This window comes from Bos indicus, chromosome 5, assembly GCF_029378745.1.
Source record: "Bos indicus isolate NIAB-ARS_2022 breed Sahiwal x Tharparkar chromosome 5, NIAB-ARS_B.indTharparkar_mat_pri_1.0, whole genome shotgun sequence".
In the NCBI taxonomy this organism is placed as follows: domain Eukaryota; kingdom Metazoa; phylum Chordata; class Mammalia; order Artiodactyla; family Bovidae; genus Bos; species Bos indicus.
The window spans coordinates 93,239,043-93,259,206 of NC_091764.1; the positions used below are offsets into that span (position 1 = coordinate 93,239,043).

General features: G+C 38.2%; 1 protein-coding gene across 3 annotated transcripts in view; it reads left to right on the forward strand.

Annotated features, from left to right (window-relative positions):
- The first annotated feature begins 413 nt into the window (after positions 1-413).
- Positions 414-20,164, forward strand: part of LMO3 (LIM domain only 3) — a 63,621-nt gene continuing 43,870 nt past the window's right edge. Inside the window, exons 1-4 of one of the 3 annotated variants that reach the window (XM_019961492.2) lie at positions 414-537; positions 1,285-1,636; positions 2,387-2,453; positions 7,902-8,115. In XM_019961492.2, coding sequence (XP_019817051.2) covers positions 7,910-8,115 — 206 coding nt within the window. In that variant the 5' untranslated portion in view covers positions 414-537; positions 1,285-1,636; positions 2,387-2,453; positions 7,902-7,909. Of the gene's footprint in view, positions 538-1,284; positions 1,637-2,386; positions 2,454-2,808; positions 2,926-3,427; positions 3,713-7,901; positions 8,116-20,164 lie in introns of those variants that run through there. The other 2 variants (XM_070790018.1, XM_070790017.1) reach the window with 2 other exon arrangements.

Genomic DNA, 20,164 nt, shown 5'->3' on the forward strand with positions numbered 1-20,164 from the left:
TGATGTCACCGTAGGCAGAGGAATAATCCCATCATTTAATTAGTTGAATGATTTAAACAAAGATTTGCATAGATGCACTAATCAGTTGCCATGAATTACTGAGCAGCAGTTGCCAGCGAGGGGTAACAGATCATACAGTTGGAGGGAAAAAAAATCTCATCTCCTTGAACATAATTAATTTAATTGTCCTCATTAGCTGTACCATTTGTTTTGATTTTATTTCTCCCTTTCCCCACACATACTTCTCCCTCCCTTCCTCTTTTCTTCTTCTCAGTGCATTGGTTGAGAGGGAGAGCACATGAAATACACACACACACATGCACACACATACACACACACACACACTGGGGTGTTTTCAGAGTGGCTGGAGCAGAGAGGTAGGGTAGAACAGCAGGAGCAGTGTGGATGGGTGAGGTGCATGTATGTCTGCTTACACGGGCCAGAGAAGCCAAACTTAAGAGAGCTGCCTGTGTGCAGAACAAATCCACTGAAGGGGTCCTTGTTAATCTGCCGTTTGTGACTTTCGGTATTTTTCAGGTTAGTTCTGCGTTTTGTTGCCTTTCAGAGGGAGAAAAAAGCAAACTCCAAGCTATTTTCTTATGAGTCTTTTATAAAAGAGAAGGGATAAAAATAAGTTATCAATGTTGAGACGTTATTCTCTATGAAGGGGAGCAAAATTTAGCCTGAATATTTACGGGGGTGGGGGGTGCATTGATTGTTTTTCAAGCTAGAACTAGATTAAAACTGATGGTGCTGAGAAGAAAAAAAAAAGTTTTGTGAAGTTCAACAATTGAGTCTTTCTTGGCCCTTAAAACATTTCAGCCAGTGTCATTCAAATCTGGGCTATTTTTAAGCTTGACCTTTGACAGGACTTTTTAAAATCTGGTGGGGATCCTATGATAGCTGCCAAAAAAAAAAAAAAGAGGATGACTTTGAAGTTGGAAAACTTAGAAAAATAATAAGATATTTTAAAGATGGCATGAAAAGTAAAGTTAAGAGAAGAGGAGGCTAGCGGAAAAGGGGACCTTTTTCAAGGAAAAAAAGAAATCTTTCCAGGCCTCTAAAACCAGTCTGTGAAGACCAGGCAGTGATGGTGAAGACACTCTTTTGACCAAGTTAGTCTAAAATCAAGTTTCTAGGTGCTCTTGGGTGTTTTTCATTCTACCGTGTGAGTTTTAAATTGTGAGGAATTCAAGCAATTGCAGGAAGTGTTCCGTGAGGGTGGAATGGGGTTCAGTACCAGTTAAGGCGGAACAAGTTCACAGTTTGGTTCTTGGGCCACAGGAGGAGAGGGGAGCGTGGCATCTCTGGCCCTGGCTTGTGTGGCAGACCTGCCCTGCGGAGCAGCGACTTTGGAGCGACTTTCATGAACAGAAGTCAGAGAACCGGGCGACTGCAGCCACCCCCAGACGTTTCTCCAAGGGGAGGGTTGCGCGCTCTCCCAGTGTATTCTGCTAGCAGTTTGATTCCCTGGCTTTTATTTTAATTTCCATAATTGGCAGCTTCAGAACTGGCTTTGGAAGACAGTTTGCTTTCAACGTGGCCACCTATTCCAAAAATGCCCCGGTTATTTTAGGATCCCTACCCTTTGCCTCCGGAGCTCTTTCGCAGGACTTCTTTTGGACGGGACCAGGAGGTAGGGTCTGTCCTCCCCACAACCCCTCCAAGTCGACTCCAGCCGAGGTCACATTCTGTGCGCCCCGGGCGGGGGGGTCGGGGAGGGTGGTGGGTCGTCCTCAGCGTTGGCGAGCAGCATATGCGTGGGGTGATGCTGACTGCAACTCGCAGGCTTGTAAATTTTCACCCTGGGAAATTAGCAACAAAGCCCGATCTGTCTTGTGGCTGCTTTGCACTTTCCGAGGGCGGCTGTTACTTGACTGAGCTGCAGAACAGGCACCCGAGAGCGAGCGAGGGAGCCAGCGAGAGAGGGAGGGAGAGAAGGAAAGGGAGAGGAGAGGGGAGGGGTGGGGGCGAGAGGTAAATAGTCTTAAATCGGAAGGGAGCTGCTTCTCTGTGGTCTTGACAAGCGCTGCCTGGGCTCCGCCGGCTCAGTAATAACTGAGTGACCTTTTCTTGGGCTGTATTAGGTCTGGCTGGGAAGGGATTGCATTTTGCAGCTGAGAGCCGGGGCTGCTTCAGCTCGGCTCCTCGCGTGCTGCCGCCGGGGTAAGTTGTGTTGAGCCAGGACGGAAAGAGAGAGACAGCCTCGGACTGCAGTTGCCTAAAAGGAGGACACCTGTGGCTCAGATGCGGTCAACACCATTGCTCGGCGGATCCTGGAGGACCTCATTATTTTAAACTTAAAAAAAAAAAAAAAATAGATTCCTCCCTCCCCCTCCTTTTTTTTTTTTTTTTCAAACAATGCTTCTTTTTGACCTTTCCCAAGGAGAAGAGCTACAAAGCAGCCACTGTGCTTTCTGAACGGCCTCCCCCTGTATCGCTTAATTGAGAAGGTAAGTGCAGCAACTGTGTGCACACGCGGCGGCTTATTTGTGGTTGTGTGTGTGTGTCTGCGGGTGCGCGCGTGCGTGTGCGGATGTGGGTTTTTTTTTTTTTTTTTTTCCCCAGCCTCTCCTAATGAGGCATAAACTGGAGCTGCAGCCCGGCTCCGCACTGCAACTTTCACTCGGGCTGCAGCTCTGCTGAGACGGTTTTGTTTAAATCATGTGAGGCTTCATTATTTTTATGATGAGACATGAAATAGATGCGGGCGGAAGATGGGGCTGGAAGGCGGGGAGAGCCGAGCGGCTGCGGCGCGGAACGTCTCAACTACGACTCAAGTGGATAATAGTCAAAGTTCCCGAGCAACTGCGGCATTTACACCCCCAACCCCAGCCCCCTGACACCGGGGGAGACAGAGGCTGGGAGAGTTTGAGAGGAGATGTTCGCCCTGGCCCGGCCCGTAGGAAGGGAATTCAGTCTTAGGTGGGTTCCAGATACCGCCCGCCCTTTGACCTTAGTTTCTGAAATTCATCACCCCCCTCCCCCAAGAATTGAAATGACCATCTTTGGGTTCCTGAGGCCACTTCTGCCTCCGGTCCACTGTACCACTGTAACAAAAATACTGTTCCTACCAGATGGAAAAGTGAATGTCTGGGGGGAGGGGGAGAGTGGTGTAGGGGGAGGTTGGGAAGAAGTGTCGAGAAAAGAGGGGATCCTTGGAGCAAGGTGCCCCTGTCCTAATCGATGGAGATTCAAACTGCTGCGGCACATTTTATTTTACGGGGGCTACCCAGATTGCTGTTATGAAATACAAGTCAGATTTATGATCTTTTTCATATTGAACATGATATGCTATGCTAACGCTGCATGTGACAGTTTAATCAAATCCATTTGTTACCACGAAGCTAAAAGGGGCCGCTGGGATTTGGGGATTACGGGCAGAGTTAGGGAAGCTTGTGGCTTTGTCATTCGCCATCATTTTGTACGCCGCCACCCGGCGAGGGGCTCCGGGTGTGCGCCGCATCTCGTCTGGCCGCCCTCATCCCTTCCCCCACCCCTACACGCCCGCCGCCCGCTCCGACCCGCTCCCAAAGTGGGCTTCACAATAGTCGGTCCTCGGCGGGTGTAGGCTGTGCACCGGGTCCGCACTTGAGCTAAATCCGAGGGAAACCCCCTTCCACTTCTACCTCTGGGCTGGGTGCTCCATGCGAAGCTGCGGCAACTCAGGCACGCCTCAGTCAACTCATGCAGAAAAAGGAGAAAAGTTTTGGTAAGGTTACAATCTATCATAGATGCACTTTGCCGGCGCTCGGCACTCTCTGCTGCTCCAAAGCCTTCTTGCCCTTCCGCGGCTTTTGTGTCTCTCGGAAAAGATCTGAAATATTATTGTTTGTAACTGCTTTGAAAGACGGCTGCTTAAACCAATTAATCTTGCTAGGTGCAACAAATAACTGCTACATTCTTTGCAAAGCATCCTTGTGTGGCGGCAGAGACGCTACCACAAAAGGCTGGAACATAAACTCCTCAAGGGATTCTTTGTTAGAGTGTATGTATGTTTCTTATTTTTTTTTTTTTTTATTTTGCATGTGAGCTGCATCAAAATTGAACCCAGTCTTGCAAATCTCTTGTTGGCCTTTGCCAAGCACTAGCACTTTGCTGCCATGGTAACTGTAATTAAACTGATAAGAGTGGAAAAATGTCAGTATCTCTGAGCCTTGCAGCTGCATTGGAGAAAAAGGGAATCAAATTGGTTCCCAGCTCCATTGCTCAAAAAGGGGAGGGAGGTGGTGGTGGAAGGATGGGGAGGGGAGGGTTGGGAGTTGAAGGGGCAGAACAGAGTTAAGCAGCTCCAGCTCCTGAGATCTGGGGACATCTATTTGCATTGTTGTCCCTTAGGGGGTTACAGCCTGTAGGGACGCTCTGGGCCAGTGAACAGAGAGAAACAAGCTTTTAGGCCCAATCCAGTTCTCCAATCGGGGGCTGGGGAGAGGATGAAGATGGGCAGGAGGAGAGAAAATCTTTTGTTTGGTACCTCTTGGCAATCGAATGGCCGGTGTTGGCCAAATTCTTTTAATCTGTGTCACTGCTCCCAGCTGCAGAACCTGCATTCCCATTTTTGAATCTTCCTGAGGCACCTCATTGCTGCCAACCCCCTTTAATGGATTCCCTCTTCCCGCTCCTTCTCCCAAATTGTTCTCTGTGCATCTTCCGACGGGGACAAAATGTTTTCCACTCACTGCGGTGTAGTCAGTCCAAAAATATAGAAGACTGGGTCTAAGTGCTGCAGATCTTTTATTATGATTTTTTTTTAACCCCAGCGTGTTGTGGAGTTGTGGTTACTTTGTTGTGTTAACTACTGAAGCTGAGACTGCGCGGATGAATGGCACAGAACAAGGGGACATAATGGAGTTAATCAAGCGTTAGGCTGCCTCACAATGCAATCCAGGCAATTAAAAGCTCACCAGAGTTTAAATGAAATGGTTCTACTTATTTCTGCACACCACACTGCACAGGCTATTATTTATGTCTTTTTTAAAAATTATGATTTTCCTTAAACTGTCAAATAACTCGGAATGGCAAGGTCTCAGAGGCAATAAGAATTTCCCTCAGAACAATTTACATGCCAATCTCAAACTAGTTATGGGTCCTGATGTGCTATAAGCAACTTGCAAAATGTTTCTCAGCTCTGAACACATAACTCTTACCCAGACGCGTTCTGCCGGATGCTGAAGGGAGGCTGCTGGCTGGTTTATGCCTGTTTGGTACAGGGTAACGTGGTGACTGCAAAATAGTCCTTTTTTTCCACAACTGTTAACTTGCAGAGTATCGAAAAAGATTTCCTTTTCAAGAGTAACGTGATGGTGTTTTTGACACGAAGGTACCAGGATGGAGTGTAAAAATCTCAAACTCCTTCTACGCCCAAGGCCAAACAGAATTCTGTAAGAGTTTCAAATATTAATTGGCCTCTGAGTGCTAAATTAAAATGTCAGCCCAACAAAAACATTTTGTGAAGACAAGCAGGGTGGTGTTGCTTGTGCCAAATGTTGGTATCTCCTGTCTTGTTCGCAAAGCATCGTGAATAAAGATAGTTGACCTTCCACGCTTGGTGATGAGAACACAGCTCAGAGAAACAGAGCTTAGCTACAACTAAGAAGGATTTGGATCAAAACATTTTCAGCTTGATGATATGAAAAAAACAATAGCCTTATAAACTGGGTAATTAGACTGGCTGCTCTAAACATACCTCTCGGTGTTCTCAATCATGAAATCCAGGCTGTCATTTAGTATATCACAGTTTTTCCTTCCCCCAGGAAGACAGTTAAGAGGCACTTGGGTATGTTCTGTACTGTAATTAATGGGATTCATTCCTTGTGGAACCTTGCGAGAAGACGGTTAACTAGTTCTGATCAAAGAAACTTCATTTGTTAGAAGTTCTAGAGAGTGAGATTTAGCAGCACTATCAAGGGTTATGATTAATCTACACTAGACCCCGAGCTCCTTCAAAGAAAGGGATAGAAAGCTGGCTATAGGAATACCACCTGCTCCTCTGTACAAATCCAGCTACTAATCTGCAGATCCGAGGACCACGGCTGTGCATCCCATGCAGAAAAAGCAGCTACTCTGATGCCTAGCTGCTGGTCCCTGCTCCATCACTCGACCAGAGAAGCTATTTTCTAATGGAAATTCAACATCATAACACTATTATTTGAAATGCATGTATCATTTATAGTTAGAAAAGTTATTCTGCTGTGAGGGTATGGTGTCTTGTTGTCTCTTAGTGTGATTAAAAAAGAAAAAGAGAGTGAAGATAATAAAGGTAAAGGCTTTATCATCAGGCATCAGAGGAAACCAAAAAAGGTTTAGCTGTTTGGGAGCAGGGAACACACGGAAAATGCTCTAGATTAAGGCTTGGCATTTCTTTCTTGATACTGTTTCAATTGCAGACACATTTGATGTTTTGTGTCCTTCTGTGTCCAAGTTTAAAACTTTCTGCCTAAGAGAGGAGGCATAATATAGCAGTGGTATCTCTGGATTGTAAGAAGGCCATGAAGTTTGGGCTTAACTGTCATTCAGCTTTGAGCCAGTCCCTAAACCTCTCAGGCTATCATAATTTGTAAAATAAAAGAAATTGAAATCAATGTCTACAGTAGTTTAGAGTGCTTGAAATGCGTTAGTTGATACATATGCAGCTGTGAATAATTCGTTCAGCTTTTTGAAAAACTGAGTGTTTGACATTTAGGAAAGAAGAAACTCGAAGGCAAATATCCTTTCACTGGAAAAAAAAAAATTCAATCAAGTTGTATTAACCAGAGAATTCAATTAATCTCCTTATTTATGATATGGAAATATGTCTCTAAAATGTATAAATGTCCCTGTGTCTAGTCCAGCATGTGTGTAGTGTGTAATATATGTATATAATATATATTTGCCCGTGGATGTTTGTGTAACTTTATATATATTGAAACTTTGTCTTCTGTTGTTTTTTCTTTCCTGTATAAAATAAGTGCATGTTTATGATAATAAATTACTTAATCCTATAGTTTAATTTTATATAAAAATATATAGCCTATAGTTAGATGATCTGCCACTAAGAGATGCATGGACCAATGCTTGTGAGTGGCAATGCATTTTGAAAATTTTTAACACAATGAATGCTTTGAAATATCAAGGACATAGAAGGAAGTATTTGGATGTAAATAAGTATTATAGGATTGGAGAACTTTTTGGGTGACTGTACTTATGCTTAAGTATAAACATCTCTACTGCTAAGTGAGGTTAGTGTATCCCATAAAAGTGAACTTTCCTTCCACCAACTCATTCTTGACTCCTACAGTGTGTACACAGATTAGTCTGTTAAATAGCTTTTTTCTAGATTGTTAACCATTGACTCCTATTTTCTCCCAAAAGGAACTTCTCTATGTAGAAAACTGTACCAATATAAAATTATTTACTATTACTTAACTTCATGTAGATGATATCATCTTACCAGGTACAAGATGAATTGATTATTTTTGCTACTTTATAGGTGTAACTTCATGAATGATTTAACAAAGACACTTAACAAAGTTTGAACCTCTTTGTTTTCAAAATTTATTTCAATTTCTGTATATTCATATGCTAGCCGCTCGGTCATGTCTGACTCTTTGCTATCCCATGGACTATAGCCAGCCAGGCTTCTCTGACCATGGGATTCTCCAGGCAAGAATACTGGAATGGGTAGCCATTCTGTTCTCCAGGGGATCTTCCCAACCCAGGGATCGAACCCAGGTCTCCTACATTATAGGCAGGTATTTTGCCATCTGAGCCACCAGGGAAGCCCAATTTCTGCCTAGCCCTTAAGTGGAAAGTCTAATACTCCTTGAAAACGGCAATCAGAAATGTTTAATTTAATGGAGGTCTTCAGACATCTCTTGATTTTTGGAGTCTCAGCTCTCTTTTTTGTTCTTGTCTTCCTTCAGGTATACAAATGCTCTCAGTCCAGCCAGACACCAAGCCGAAAGGTTGTGCTGGCTGCAACCGAAAGATCAAGGACCGGTATCTGCTAAAGGCATTGGACAAATACTGGCATGAGGACTGCCTGAAGTGTGCCTGCTGTGACTGCCGTTTGGGAGAAGTGGGTTCTACCCTGTACACAAAAGCTAACCTTATCCTTTGTCGCAGAGACTATCTGAGGTAGGAATTCGCCTTGCACACCAGTGATCACTGGATTCCTTTTAAAATACTTCTGTAAGTGTACTTGTGTGTTTTGTGTCTTTCCTGCCAGCTTCTATTCCTGAAAGATGTCCACCTGGCAGCCTTCAGCGCACTATGTCTGTGGCACAAACAAGGGCTTGAGTCATGGTCAGGAAAACACAGTATCTTACAGTCTTTCTGTTTGCCTTGCCTGATGCTCCTACCTGGGGATAAGTGAACCTCCAGTTCATGTCAAGGTGTTCGGTATGAATCAGCATACAAGTTTTCTTAGCAGGAAAGTGACAGGGTCAGGCTGAGTGTAGCACAGTGATTCCGCGATCTTTCTGTTCCAGATTTGTCAGAGAAAGTCGGTTTGAAACTCTTATCTGGTATTTATTAGAAGGATCTTTAGTAGAATGTTGAAAACTTCCTCCAAATGTGAATACATATCCCCCTGCCCGCAACCCCAGAGCGTTCCAAGTGATCTTCGCAAAGATAGCATTTGAATGTTCATCTGCCTCAGACTTGCCAGTAGCTTTATGGAAAATAACAAAGTAAAGACCTCCATCATTATAGGGAAATGATAGCCACTCTCCAACCTATAAACATCTGAACAGTTTCAGGACAATGCAGATGTTCTTGTTTCTGAAGCCATGAAGCAGGTTAATCTTCTAGCGTTTAGTACTCTACACATGGACTTATGTTTAAGAAAAATTATTTTGCTTTTCAGGGGACTTTGTGACTTCATTCAGCTGCAAATTACTTATATTAATAAAGTAGGATCTATCAAATTAGAGAAATGATATATGGCATCATTTGGGTTTTCATATTTGATACAATTAATCACTTTTTCTAGTCTGACATTAAGTGATTTATTTTGAATTTTTTTCTCTTATGACACAAAATTTATCAATCAGCAGTAACTCCTTGGTCATTTCGGGAGGTGTTTTCTAGGGAATTTTCTAGGGAATTTGGTGCTGCTTCATATATAATTCAGTTATTTTCAGTCCAATTCAGTTTCTATATAGAAGAACATATTGTTTGATGAATGGTTGTTACAAGAGGGTGAGCCTGGTACTGTTTATCAGATTCTACTCTCTACCCTCTTAGGACTGCTTCATCTGACAGCCCCCTGACTAATTATGACCACTTGCTGCCACTTCTCTGTGTTCCAAGGGCACAAAATACATGTAAGGTCCTAGCCATGAAAATAGGAAGTGGCTTTAGGGAAGGAGTTCTCTAACTACTGCAACTAATCATTAGAATTAAGCTATTCCATGAATTCTTGTAGACTCTGCAGTCTTGGGACTTTCCTCTTGCAAATAAAAAATTCTCTTCTGCTCTTTGTGAATTAGAGCCTGATTTCTGCACAGAGTGTATTTGCTTTTAGCGACTTGACATTGCTTCCTAGTTTTGCTTTATCTTCCTAACCAATAGCCACAGGCTTTTGGACTCTGTCTTTGACTTTTGTTTACCACTGCAGAATCTCCAGTGGATTCATGTAACAACACTTTCGAAAGCAAGGAGTTTATATAGTCTAGGCAAGATCAAAGTGTTCTAATATGGAATAAAGACAAAAATTATGTCAAATTTACAGTCTTTTGAAATCTCTGGCTATTTTTAACTCAAAAATACAAATTTGCCAATGAAATACCTGTGTCCTGAGTGAAACTCTTTTGCGGTTGTCAACAAAGTTGAGAGCAGAGAAAGTAACCTTGTATTGCTTTCGTCTGTCTTCCTTATGGTAGTAAAAATAAGTTGTTCAACTCGTATTTGATAGTCTCAAGTAAGTGTGTTGTTGAAGGGATTTTATCAAAATAGTTTTCATCTCAGAAATCTTTATCTCTAAAAGAGTCTATTTGCTGTTTTGTGTGATACAACTTTTAGTTGATTTCTGATAAGCTCAAACTTTTAATCTAGTTACTTTTTTTTTTTTAATCCTAACTCTTTCAAATTTAAACCCTAGTCCAGATTGCCAATATATTCATTTCTCAGAGTGCAATTTCCTCTCAAATTGGTCATTACCACATTAATGGCCAGTTGTTATGTTAACAGCCTAAGGGTTGTTAACATTTCAAACTAAGTTGTTAACAGCAAGCTTATCCCTTATTTAAACTGAAGGTTTTGTTGTATATAACGTGGCTTCTTTGGCAAGAAGTAGTTCATCAACACTTAAAAACTGCAGAAGTGAAATGGGTAAATGGTATGGGTGTAAAACATCGTGTTATGTGTTATAGATTATGCTGCAGATGTGGTATTAGTTTTATGTGGAAAGTGCATAGCACAATGAAATTCTGTGTTTAAAAGCATATGTCTCTGATTGGCAAATTAAAATAATCTGATTCCTTATGTCTAATACATTCAAGCAGATTTTATGTACAAATTAATTTCTTCGAATGTGTATAAACAGGCATTCAAAATGCTTATGCCTGCTCTGTGAGAGACATGATTTTAAGTTAGACAAAAATTAACTAAGGGAAAAAGGGAGGTGCACCTCAAGTTGTTACTGTTTATTAATTACATAAAATCTGCAATATGATCAGTGAACAAGTAATATTCTGTGGCTATTTTCTGGAGCTTTGAAAATAACTTTTCTCATTTCCTTCTGTGTTCAGCACATTGCTTTCTTGTTATTTTGCACAGCCACTGCTTAACCATTTAAATCCTATTAAAAAGTAGTTTAGATTGATTTTTGGATATTATGTGATATCTTTGAGGCACAAACAAGCCATACATACTTTACAGATTTGTATTTCTTGGTCTAACTTTCCAGGCATCTAAGTAAGAACGTGGGAAATGATAAAGAAAAAGTAGCTTACCTGCACCAGTAAATTATAGGTTATAGATATTATCTTGGGCCAGATAATTTTTCACATCTAGAGAAGAGTGAAATACTTTTTGCCAAGTTTATTTAACTTCCTAGTTAACTTCTCCTTCCAAAAGAGAACACAAAAAACACTTTTATTGCTGAACAATGAATCTTGAAGTTCTTGCGTTTTATTAATATTTTGCCTTATTCTGAGTAATGGTGGTGATGACAGGTTTTTACAAGTTCTTTAAATGATAAATATAAGAATTTTTAAATCATAAGATATTTTTTTTAGGGTATTGGAAACTGTTACTGCAGTAATTTTTTCTTCTTTGAGGCACATTTAGCTGTATTTAAGAAAAAGAAAACATTTTTACAGTTTATTACTGAGTTTCAAATCTTGACAGTTCCCTTTCCATAACAGGGCTGATATAGGATTTTTTATTTTTTCTGGAGAATATAAGATAAACGTGTCTGATGAGAGGGAATTTGTCTGTTGGTAGGATTGCTCGCCATCCTCAGAAACTCATTAGAAATAGGAACAGAAACATTGACATTTAAAAAATTCCTCTATTAACGCTTTCTGACTTAAACTATGAAGTCAATCTGCCCGCTGATATTTATATGCCAAGACCTAACAATGTATCTGTTTAAAAACATATCCAATACAGTTACAGTTTTTTTTTTTAAGTTGTTTATGACAAAGTAGACGTGGAAGCATTTTTGTGCCTTGAACTAAAGAATGCATAAAGTAAATTATCAATTACTATGTAAAACTAGCCAAGGTTTAATAATGATGTTTATAGGACTATAGTTACTACTAAACTATCTTTCATTCTGATTTGTTTGCTAAGTATGAATAAAGTAGTTAATATATCATCAGTTTTAGAATTAAGATTTTATGTCAAATTTCATGAAGTCAGAACCACGAGATAAACCATAGTACTTTACTTCTCAACTTGGAGGCAGTGTAGAATATCAGCAGTTACACTTAAGCTTTGGGGCCATTTTTGCCAGTTTTTAAATTGAAGCCTGCATTTTCTTACTTATGGTGTATTTTAAGCATCAAGGTGATGAAGACTGTATCTTGCGTCTCTGTGAATGATGTTTTACCAGAGAATGTACTCAAAGCTATAGGGAAAGCTACATATAGCTTTTTCTGCACAAGAAACAGAAAACATCTTGTATAAAAGACAATGCAATTTGCTGTTTTTATACATGAGGATGACTTGTTTAAAATGAAAGTACTGGGAGAAAGTGATGCTTCATGTTCCACCACAGCTACCAATTAACAAAAAGGATTTGAAACTGTGATGCTGATTGCAAATTTTATGTGCTTCAATGTAGTAATATGATTTTTACAATAGAAAATTAAAATTAAATGCTACATAGAGCATTAGCCTAGCTATAACTTTATTTCACACTGATCAAAACTGGAGCTTCTAAATAAATTTTTATGAGATTAAATTTATATTAATAGATAATTATGGCCTTAAAAGTAAATATGAATGTATTATTAATATTATTTTATCTGACAGTTCACTGCACAGATTCTTTTTTAATGCTAACTGACATATTCATTCTGTTTTTCCTGCTTTGTCCTCTTTTAGATATTAGGCAGTTGAAAAGATCTTCCCTGGAGAGCAGTACATTATTATTATTTGAAATATAACTTTTTATTGTTTTAAATTCCAAAAAAACTAATCTTCTATATGGAATGACGCTTCTCCCAAATATTTTTTTTTTAATTTGAGCTTTCTTAACATTTTATTATAGTATAACTTTATCATATTTAAATGTCTAAGCTAATCTTTGTATTTTGAGATATTTTGCTATCTAAGTGTTAATAACTTAGACTGTAGGGTCTTTAAAAAATACTGCTATATTTCTTGCAAATTATCTTGCTTTATTTACAGCTTTATAAAATATTATAATTTTAAGTTTATTTTTCTGTTTATTATAGAAAAGCATTATTGCATTCTATTTCAAACATTTTATAGTATATATCTATCATTCATGGACCAGCACAAATCAAGAGGGATAATTTTGTGCAATACTTTGGGAGAATACCCTTTGCTTTAGAGAAAAATTGGTAGACCCACACTAGAATTCCTGAGCAACAATCTCTCTGCAACAATCTCTGTTAAAAATATCTCATCTACATAGAGAATTTCTTATTTATAAATTTATCTGTCCTTAATTCTGTAATATACTCATTTTCAGGGAATGAGTACTTACTTAATTATTCTAGTTTTGTGCCTTTTGGTTTGTTTTATAGACTTGAGATATTGTCCTGAAAATAACCCCCACTAAGAATATTAAAAATAAAATACTTCACACCATTTCTATGTCTTTACTGTTTTTATCTTTTGATAAAGCATGGAATACTTCAATCACGATAGGTTTTACACATAAAATGGATAAGTTAGACATACCTGACTTAGCAGAAAAATATTCTGTTTCTACAAGTATATTTAGGATTAAATACATATGGAAGAACTACATTTGAGAATTGCTAAAATTGCTTATTTTGCACTTTATAAATACATAGAACTCTGGGAAAGAATCTCTTATTTTTGGTTGCTCTTAAAGTGTATCTAAGTAAGCCAGCACTTCATTTATAAGCTCACCATTAACTTCCAGTAAGTGACTAATAGTAAATGTTAATTCTGTTTTGACTGCATAAACATAATTTATTAAGGAATCAGTTTAAAAATATGCTGAAAGTCATAATTTTGTAAATGGTTTCGATGAATATATGCATTGTAGAAATGCATTATGTAGTTCAGTTTTCTGCCTCACGTAAAAATTATGTAGCCTTAAAGAAGAATTGCACCAACCTAAATGACCATTGTATATTTTTTCTCATTATATTATGAGTCATTGAAATCTTATTTTACTATTTGGTTTGAAAACATTTACCAGTTCCTACGAGAATGTCTTTTATCATTCAAAATTATACATTGTAACCTCATCCTATCTTCCAAAAAGAAATTAAGGTTTCTCACTTTTATCAATAAATGTTAAAATATGTGATTGTAAATATAGAACAAGATCTTGAAAACAAGGAAAGTAAAAATAAAAATAGCAATACTCTCTCAATCAACCAGATAGCTTTTAAAACAGGATTTACATTAGCCACATTTCTTTAAAAAGGCATTTTCCTCCTTTTTTAATTTTTTAATCTGCTTATATAAGCAATTATTCCTACTGATTCACTGCATTTCCCTTTGTAAGCACCTAAAGAGATGTAGGTATGTGTATGCATATTGCACATACAGATATTAGAATCTGTACAACCTTAGAATGTGCATTGACTTTGGTCATAATTGACTTTTACCAGATCACCATACTTTGGCAGGCTTTGAAACTTGTAAAATTCAGATACTTGATTCCAGCTAATTCCTTAGTATTGTAAACCATAGCACTGCCTTATTCCTACAGGGTGTTCACCATTCTAAGAGGAAAGACAAGGTTTATAATGCTGCAGAAGGCCTAACTTTATTCCCTTGTGATTTTTATCACCCAATTCTGTTTTTCTCAGCTCCAGTGGAGTTCGATACTGTCTGCTTCATTTCCGTTTCTACCATTGTAACATACTTGTTTTGATGATTAACCGTATGTTCCCCTTCTCAAGGGTATTTATAAGAAATTTATTTTGAAGTAGATGTTCCATTGTGAAGCAAGAAATGTGACATTTAGTTTTGTTTCTTACTTTAAAGCAATTTCTTTTGCTTATTGAGGGTTTTTTCCCCCTTATTATCCATATAAATGGATAACTTTTCCCTCAAGAACTTAGGACCTAAGCATACCCTTTTATTACATTCATCAAGCATATTTGCTGTATTACAAACATAGTTATGATGAATCCCACATCAGTCACTTGGGCATTCACCTGCACCATTTTTGCTTTCTGCTCTATACCATCAAAACTTCTTGATAGATAGTTTTCTTCTCAACGAATTTTTTTAGTTATATAAAGATCCCATTTCTTTTGCTGAATTCTTTTACTCCATAGTTTTAGTTTTTTATGATGCAAAAATCTCTAGCTGTGGACTTTATTAGTTGAAAACAAAAATCACACTTGAGATAAATAATCATATCGGAATAGTTAGATCTCTGATTTGAAGTTGGAAAATTAACATTAAGCTGCATGTATTAAGTTAGACTCTAACCAGCATGTTTTGTTATGATTCAATGTAATATTAAAAACTCTCCAACTGGGCTACTGGGAAAATAAAAGACTCTTAGGATTTCAAAGATTATTTGCATAGGAGTACACCAAAGCCATATTTAAGTAAAATTGTTATTATTAATGCAGTAAAGCATCGCCTAAAGTAAACCCATCCTATTAATAAAAACAAAATCAGTTTTAGTAAACATAAATATCCAATATGACATGGATTAGTAATGGGGCAGGGAACATCATAAAATGTGCTAATGATAGCATGTAATAGTGATCTAAATACCACCAAGAAAAAATAAATTCCCATCTCAGGCTGTGGGATCCCAACAGGCAACTTCAAGAGCAAAAAGAAGTTATAGACATCACTAGTTTATTCTGATTTCAGAAAACTTTTAAAAACAATGCCTTGTTTTTATTCTAGCAATTCTATTAATAGCAGAGGTACAGATCATTATTGAAATTATTTTATTCTTTTTTTTTGTTTTAAAAGATTTTGAAATCTCTTTAGTACCCTTTGATAGATTGCTCACATTTCACCAAAAAAGTTAAGAGTCAAGACTGTCCACAAAATACCTTATGGCGTTGAGCATGATGCTTACTTTGTTTTTATCAACCATCCCATAAAAATACATTCTGACCAACAGCTGCATATTAGACTGAGGTGACTTAGACTGTAAATAGACTGCCTGCAGTGCAGCAGACCCAGGTTCGATCTCTGGGTCGGGAAGATCCCCTGGAGAAAGGAATGGCAACCCACCCCAGTATTCCTACCTGGAGAATTCCATGGACAGAAGAGCGTGGCAGGCTACAGTCCATGGCGGCACAAAGAGTTGGCCATGACTGAGCAATTAACGCTTTCACTTCACTTTCTAAGATGAGTGTTCCTTTGGAAGGGATGGGAGTAGAGAGGTGGATGAAAAAATGATCATAACTTCTAACACTAAAAATGAGTAGTAGTTTCAATTGGCAGGTTTATTTAGTTTTACGGGTGAGAAGTTCAACTGTACTATACTATGAACATAATTTTAAAGCCTGTAAGTATTACATGTGACTGTCCATTGAGGGATGTCTGTGTTTTGGGAGATAAAAAGAAATAATGTTACTGAATTGCCTAAAAATTTAGCAACGAGTATTTTCTGTGACCATTTATTAGGGGGAAAAAATGAAAAAGGTTCTAAGCTACAAGAACCCCTTCTTTTGACAACATGTCCTTGCTGAGTGAATAGGATTGGGGTTCGTATTTATGATTACATGTTTGTATTTATGATTACATGTTTTGCTGTATCTAACAGTTTGAAAATGAAGCCATTTAGTTGCTTAACAAATATTTGAGTGCCAATATTTCATTTCTATAAATAATGAATATATAAACTTTATATTTCTAATTGACTTTGTATAATACATAAATACAAAACTATTAATATTTTACTATGTAAAGAATAAGATAGTCTGAGAAATTTGGGAAGCACTTAATGGCAAATTATTTTTTAGTTTTTTTTTTTTTTTTTACAGCTGATGTACTCACCATTGTTAAATAACTAAGGAAAAAATAGAAGGAGTTTTAGTATAGTTCTGTCACATGGAACCAGTACAGAGAATGAGAAGAGGTATAATTAGGAATGAGTAGAAAAAAAATTTCAGGAGGGACATTATAAATAATAAGTAAAAATTGTGCTCTGTGAAAATCCTTTGATAAGCCAGTAGTCCTTTTATAAAAACTGAGATTAAAGCTTCATAAAGTTTTAGATACAGAGAAAGATAGAGTTAGCCTTGTAACTTTCATGCTGTTTATGTCATTCCGCTCTCACTGCAGATACTGGTAAGTTATCAACAGATGCAAAACACTTGGCATCATAGTTCCCCATTTTCCCACTGAACAGCTATTATCCTATACACCCTAGGTGGGGCTTCCCAGGTGGCACTAGTGGTAAAGAATCTGCCTGCCAATGCAGGAGATGAAGGTTCAGTCCTGGGTCAGGAAGATCCCCTGGAGGAGGAAATAGCAACCCATTCCAGTATTCTTGCTGAGAAAATTCCATGGACGGAGGAGCCTGGCAGGCTACAGTCCATGGGGTCACATAGAGTCAGACGCGACTGAGCACATGCTCTAGGTACTGTACAAAGCCGTCAGACACAAGGCGGAGTAAAACACAGAAATAACTCCTTCCCTGTGTAGAGATTCTATTCTAGTGGAGAAAGCAGATAGTCAACAAAATAAGTATGGAGTACACTAGGAAGATAATAAATGCACAGGAAAAATGGAGTAGTGTGAGTCTGAACAAGCTGCAGGAGTTGGTAATGGATAAGGAAGCCTGGCGTGCTACAGTCCATGGGGTCGCAAAGAGTCAGATGCGACTGAGTGACTGAACTGAACTGAAGAGGTCTGCAGAATTTGTATTTATGAGTGATGATGCCTGTGTGAATGTGGTGGGGAGGAGATAAGGATTTGAAAAATTAAACAGGGTAGACAGGCACGTTTGTTGAGAGGATAACTTGAATAAAGACCTAAAGAAGGCTAGCCATGAGGATGTATAGGTAGGACATTCTGGGCATAGGGGCCAGTCAGTATGAAGAACTTGCAGTGGAAGATTTTCTAATGTGTTTGAAGAAAATCAAGGATGCTCGTGTGGTTGGAGTGAGTCAGAGAGGAAGAAGCAAGGATTAGAGGCAGCCAGTATATGGTTTTGTGGTACCCTGGTATCACTGTTCCAACCATGAATACCCGCTACACTTTTCTAAATATTAGGTGAGAAAGTGGTACCATCTGAGAACCACTGTAATGCTAACTCAGGCTGTTATAGACTGAATTCCCATTTGGGATTACAGAACTCATCTGCTAAATTGAATGGGATTATTTTAATGTATAATTTACTAGTATCTTTTTTATGTCTTTATTCGGCTTCAGTGATGACCCTGTGTGATTATATAATAGTTGTGAAGTATGTGTCTCAAAATAGACCCCAGGATTTGGTCATTTGACTGTTGCTAATTCACGGAGATGGTATAGTTGTATGTTTGAGTTGAAACTGATACATCTACACATGTCTACTATATGGTTATTGGAGTATTTATTATATAATACAATATAATACAATAGGAATGTTCATATTGATGAGCTAAAGCTGCCAACACAACATGGGTGAAGGTAACATCTTGACCAAAGTTGTCATTAAACTCTGCCCTGATCACAATATAATAGATATTTTTGAATACTTATGTAATAAAAATTAGAAAGATATGGATTTTTCATAGGCTGCCAGTTTCTACTCTTGAAGGGGAAATGTCAGTTATTCTGTCTCTGAAAAGTGGTCTTTTTCCATTATTTTTAAAGTCAAGCTGAGTCTTGTTTAATGAAATTAATTTCTGGTACAAAACATTTAAAATAACATATTTGCTCTGATTATCATCAATGTTTCCAAATCTAGCATTTAGAGGAAATACATCAAAGACATATTGTTACTTAAAACAATTGAATCACCTTCTTGATGAGATGAGATAAATTGTTACAGAAGTGTTCTGTTTATACTCATGCTTCTGGCCCCTCACCTAACCCTGGCTCACTAATTTTAATTTCACATTAAGAACAGCCAGGCATTCATCTTCCAAACTAAAACATTAATATGCATTCTTTTTTATGAGAGTGGGATCTGGATGTGCCAGCTGTCTGTACTTTTAAAATTAAAAGTTAAATTCAACCAGTAAATACAATCAAAGTTCTTGAGCCTGTATTTAAATTTATAAAATGGGCTAGGATTCATTATGGGTGTTGGCGAAGAAGCTGCCCATTGATCTTACAGAGTCACAGCATGAACAAGTGAGCTTTCAAAGCAGTGATTGTCTACACTTCATGCACAAAGAAATCTCGAACACACTTTCCAGAAAGCTGGGAAGTGGTGGCCAGATGACTTTGCAAGCCTTAATTCTTACGGTCACCCTGCACATCCTAAGTGTTTGTTTTGTTTTTTTCCTGTTACGGTTTCTAGTAGCCCTTCTATTCTATTTGGTAGGTGGGGCATGTGTTGTAACAGCCATCTTGTCCTCCTTTAAGCCGAAGACCTATATTCCTAACCACTGTGTGATTCTCACCTTCCAAAATGAATCAATTTGAGCTTGATTTTTTAAAAAAGATTTTTGGCCATCCCAGGCAGCATGCAGGATCTTAGCTCCCCAACCAGGGATTGATATTTTTGAATACTTAGGTAAAAAGATACGGATTTTTCATTGACTGCCAATTTCTACTCTTGAAGGAGAAATGTCAGTGATTCTATCTCTGAAAAGTGATCTTTTTCCATTATTTTTAAAGTCAAGCCAAGTCTTGTTTAATGAAATTAATTTCTGGTACAAAACATTTAAAATAACACATTTGCTCTAATTATCGTCCCCTGCAGTGGAAGTGCAAAGTTTTAACCACTGGACCACCAGGGAAGACCCCCAGTTTGAGCTTGATTTTAAGGAAAAGTCACTTGGTCTTGACTGATAGTCTGCTAAGTGTTGAAATAATCTTGTCACTGATAGTTATTAAATTAACTATCATCTTTAGCACAGAGATCGCATGCTTATTCCACTAAAGGTGTTAAACGCTTTGTCTTCTCAATTAACTGTGGATTGCTGCAGTGACCTGAGAAAAAAGTTATGTATTTTGAGGAGATTAAAATTTTTAAAAACATTTTTGATTTAGGAGTAAACAGAGCCTTTCATTTTCACTAAAACTCATTTTTCACTGTGCTTCTAAAGTCACAAATTGGGGGAAAAATAATAAATAAAAATAAAGTCACAAGCTCATTCTGCCTTTCATTTTAATACATATAGTGTATTTTAAATCATCTCACTGGGTATTTCTCATTAATCTACCACATTGTGTTACCCCACTCCAGCTATCATTAATGGCATGTTAGTCATGTGTGACTGCTAGGATGCATTCATTCATCTGCTGTTTTTACCGTCTGTGATATTACTTTATACAAAGAAAAATGTGTATCAGTTCTTACTAATTCTCTAGGCTTCTCCCAAACCAGATGCTAGTTAGACCTAATCCCTAGGTTTCAGAGGCATCA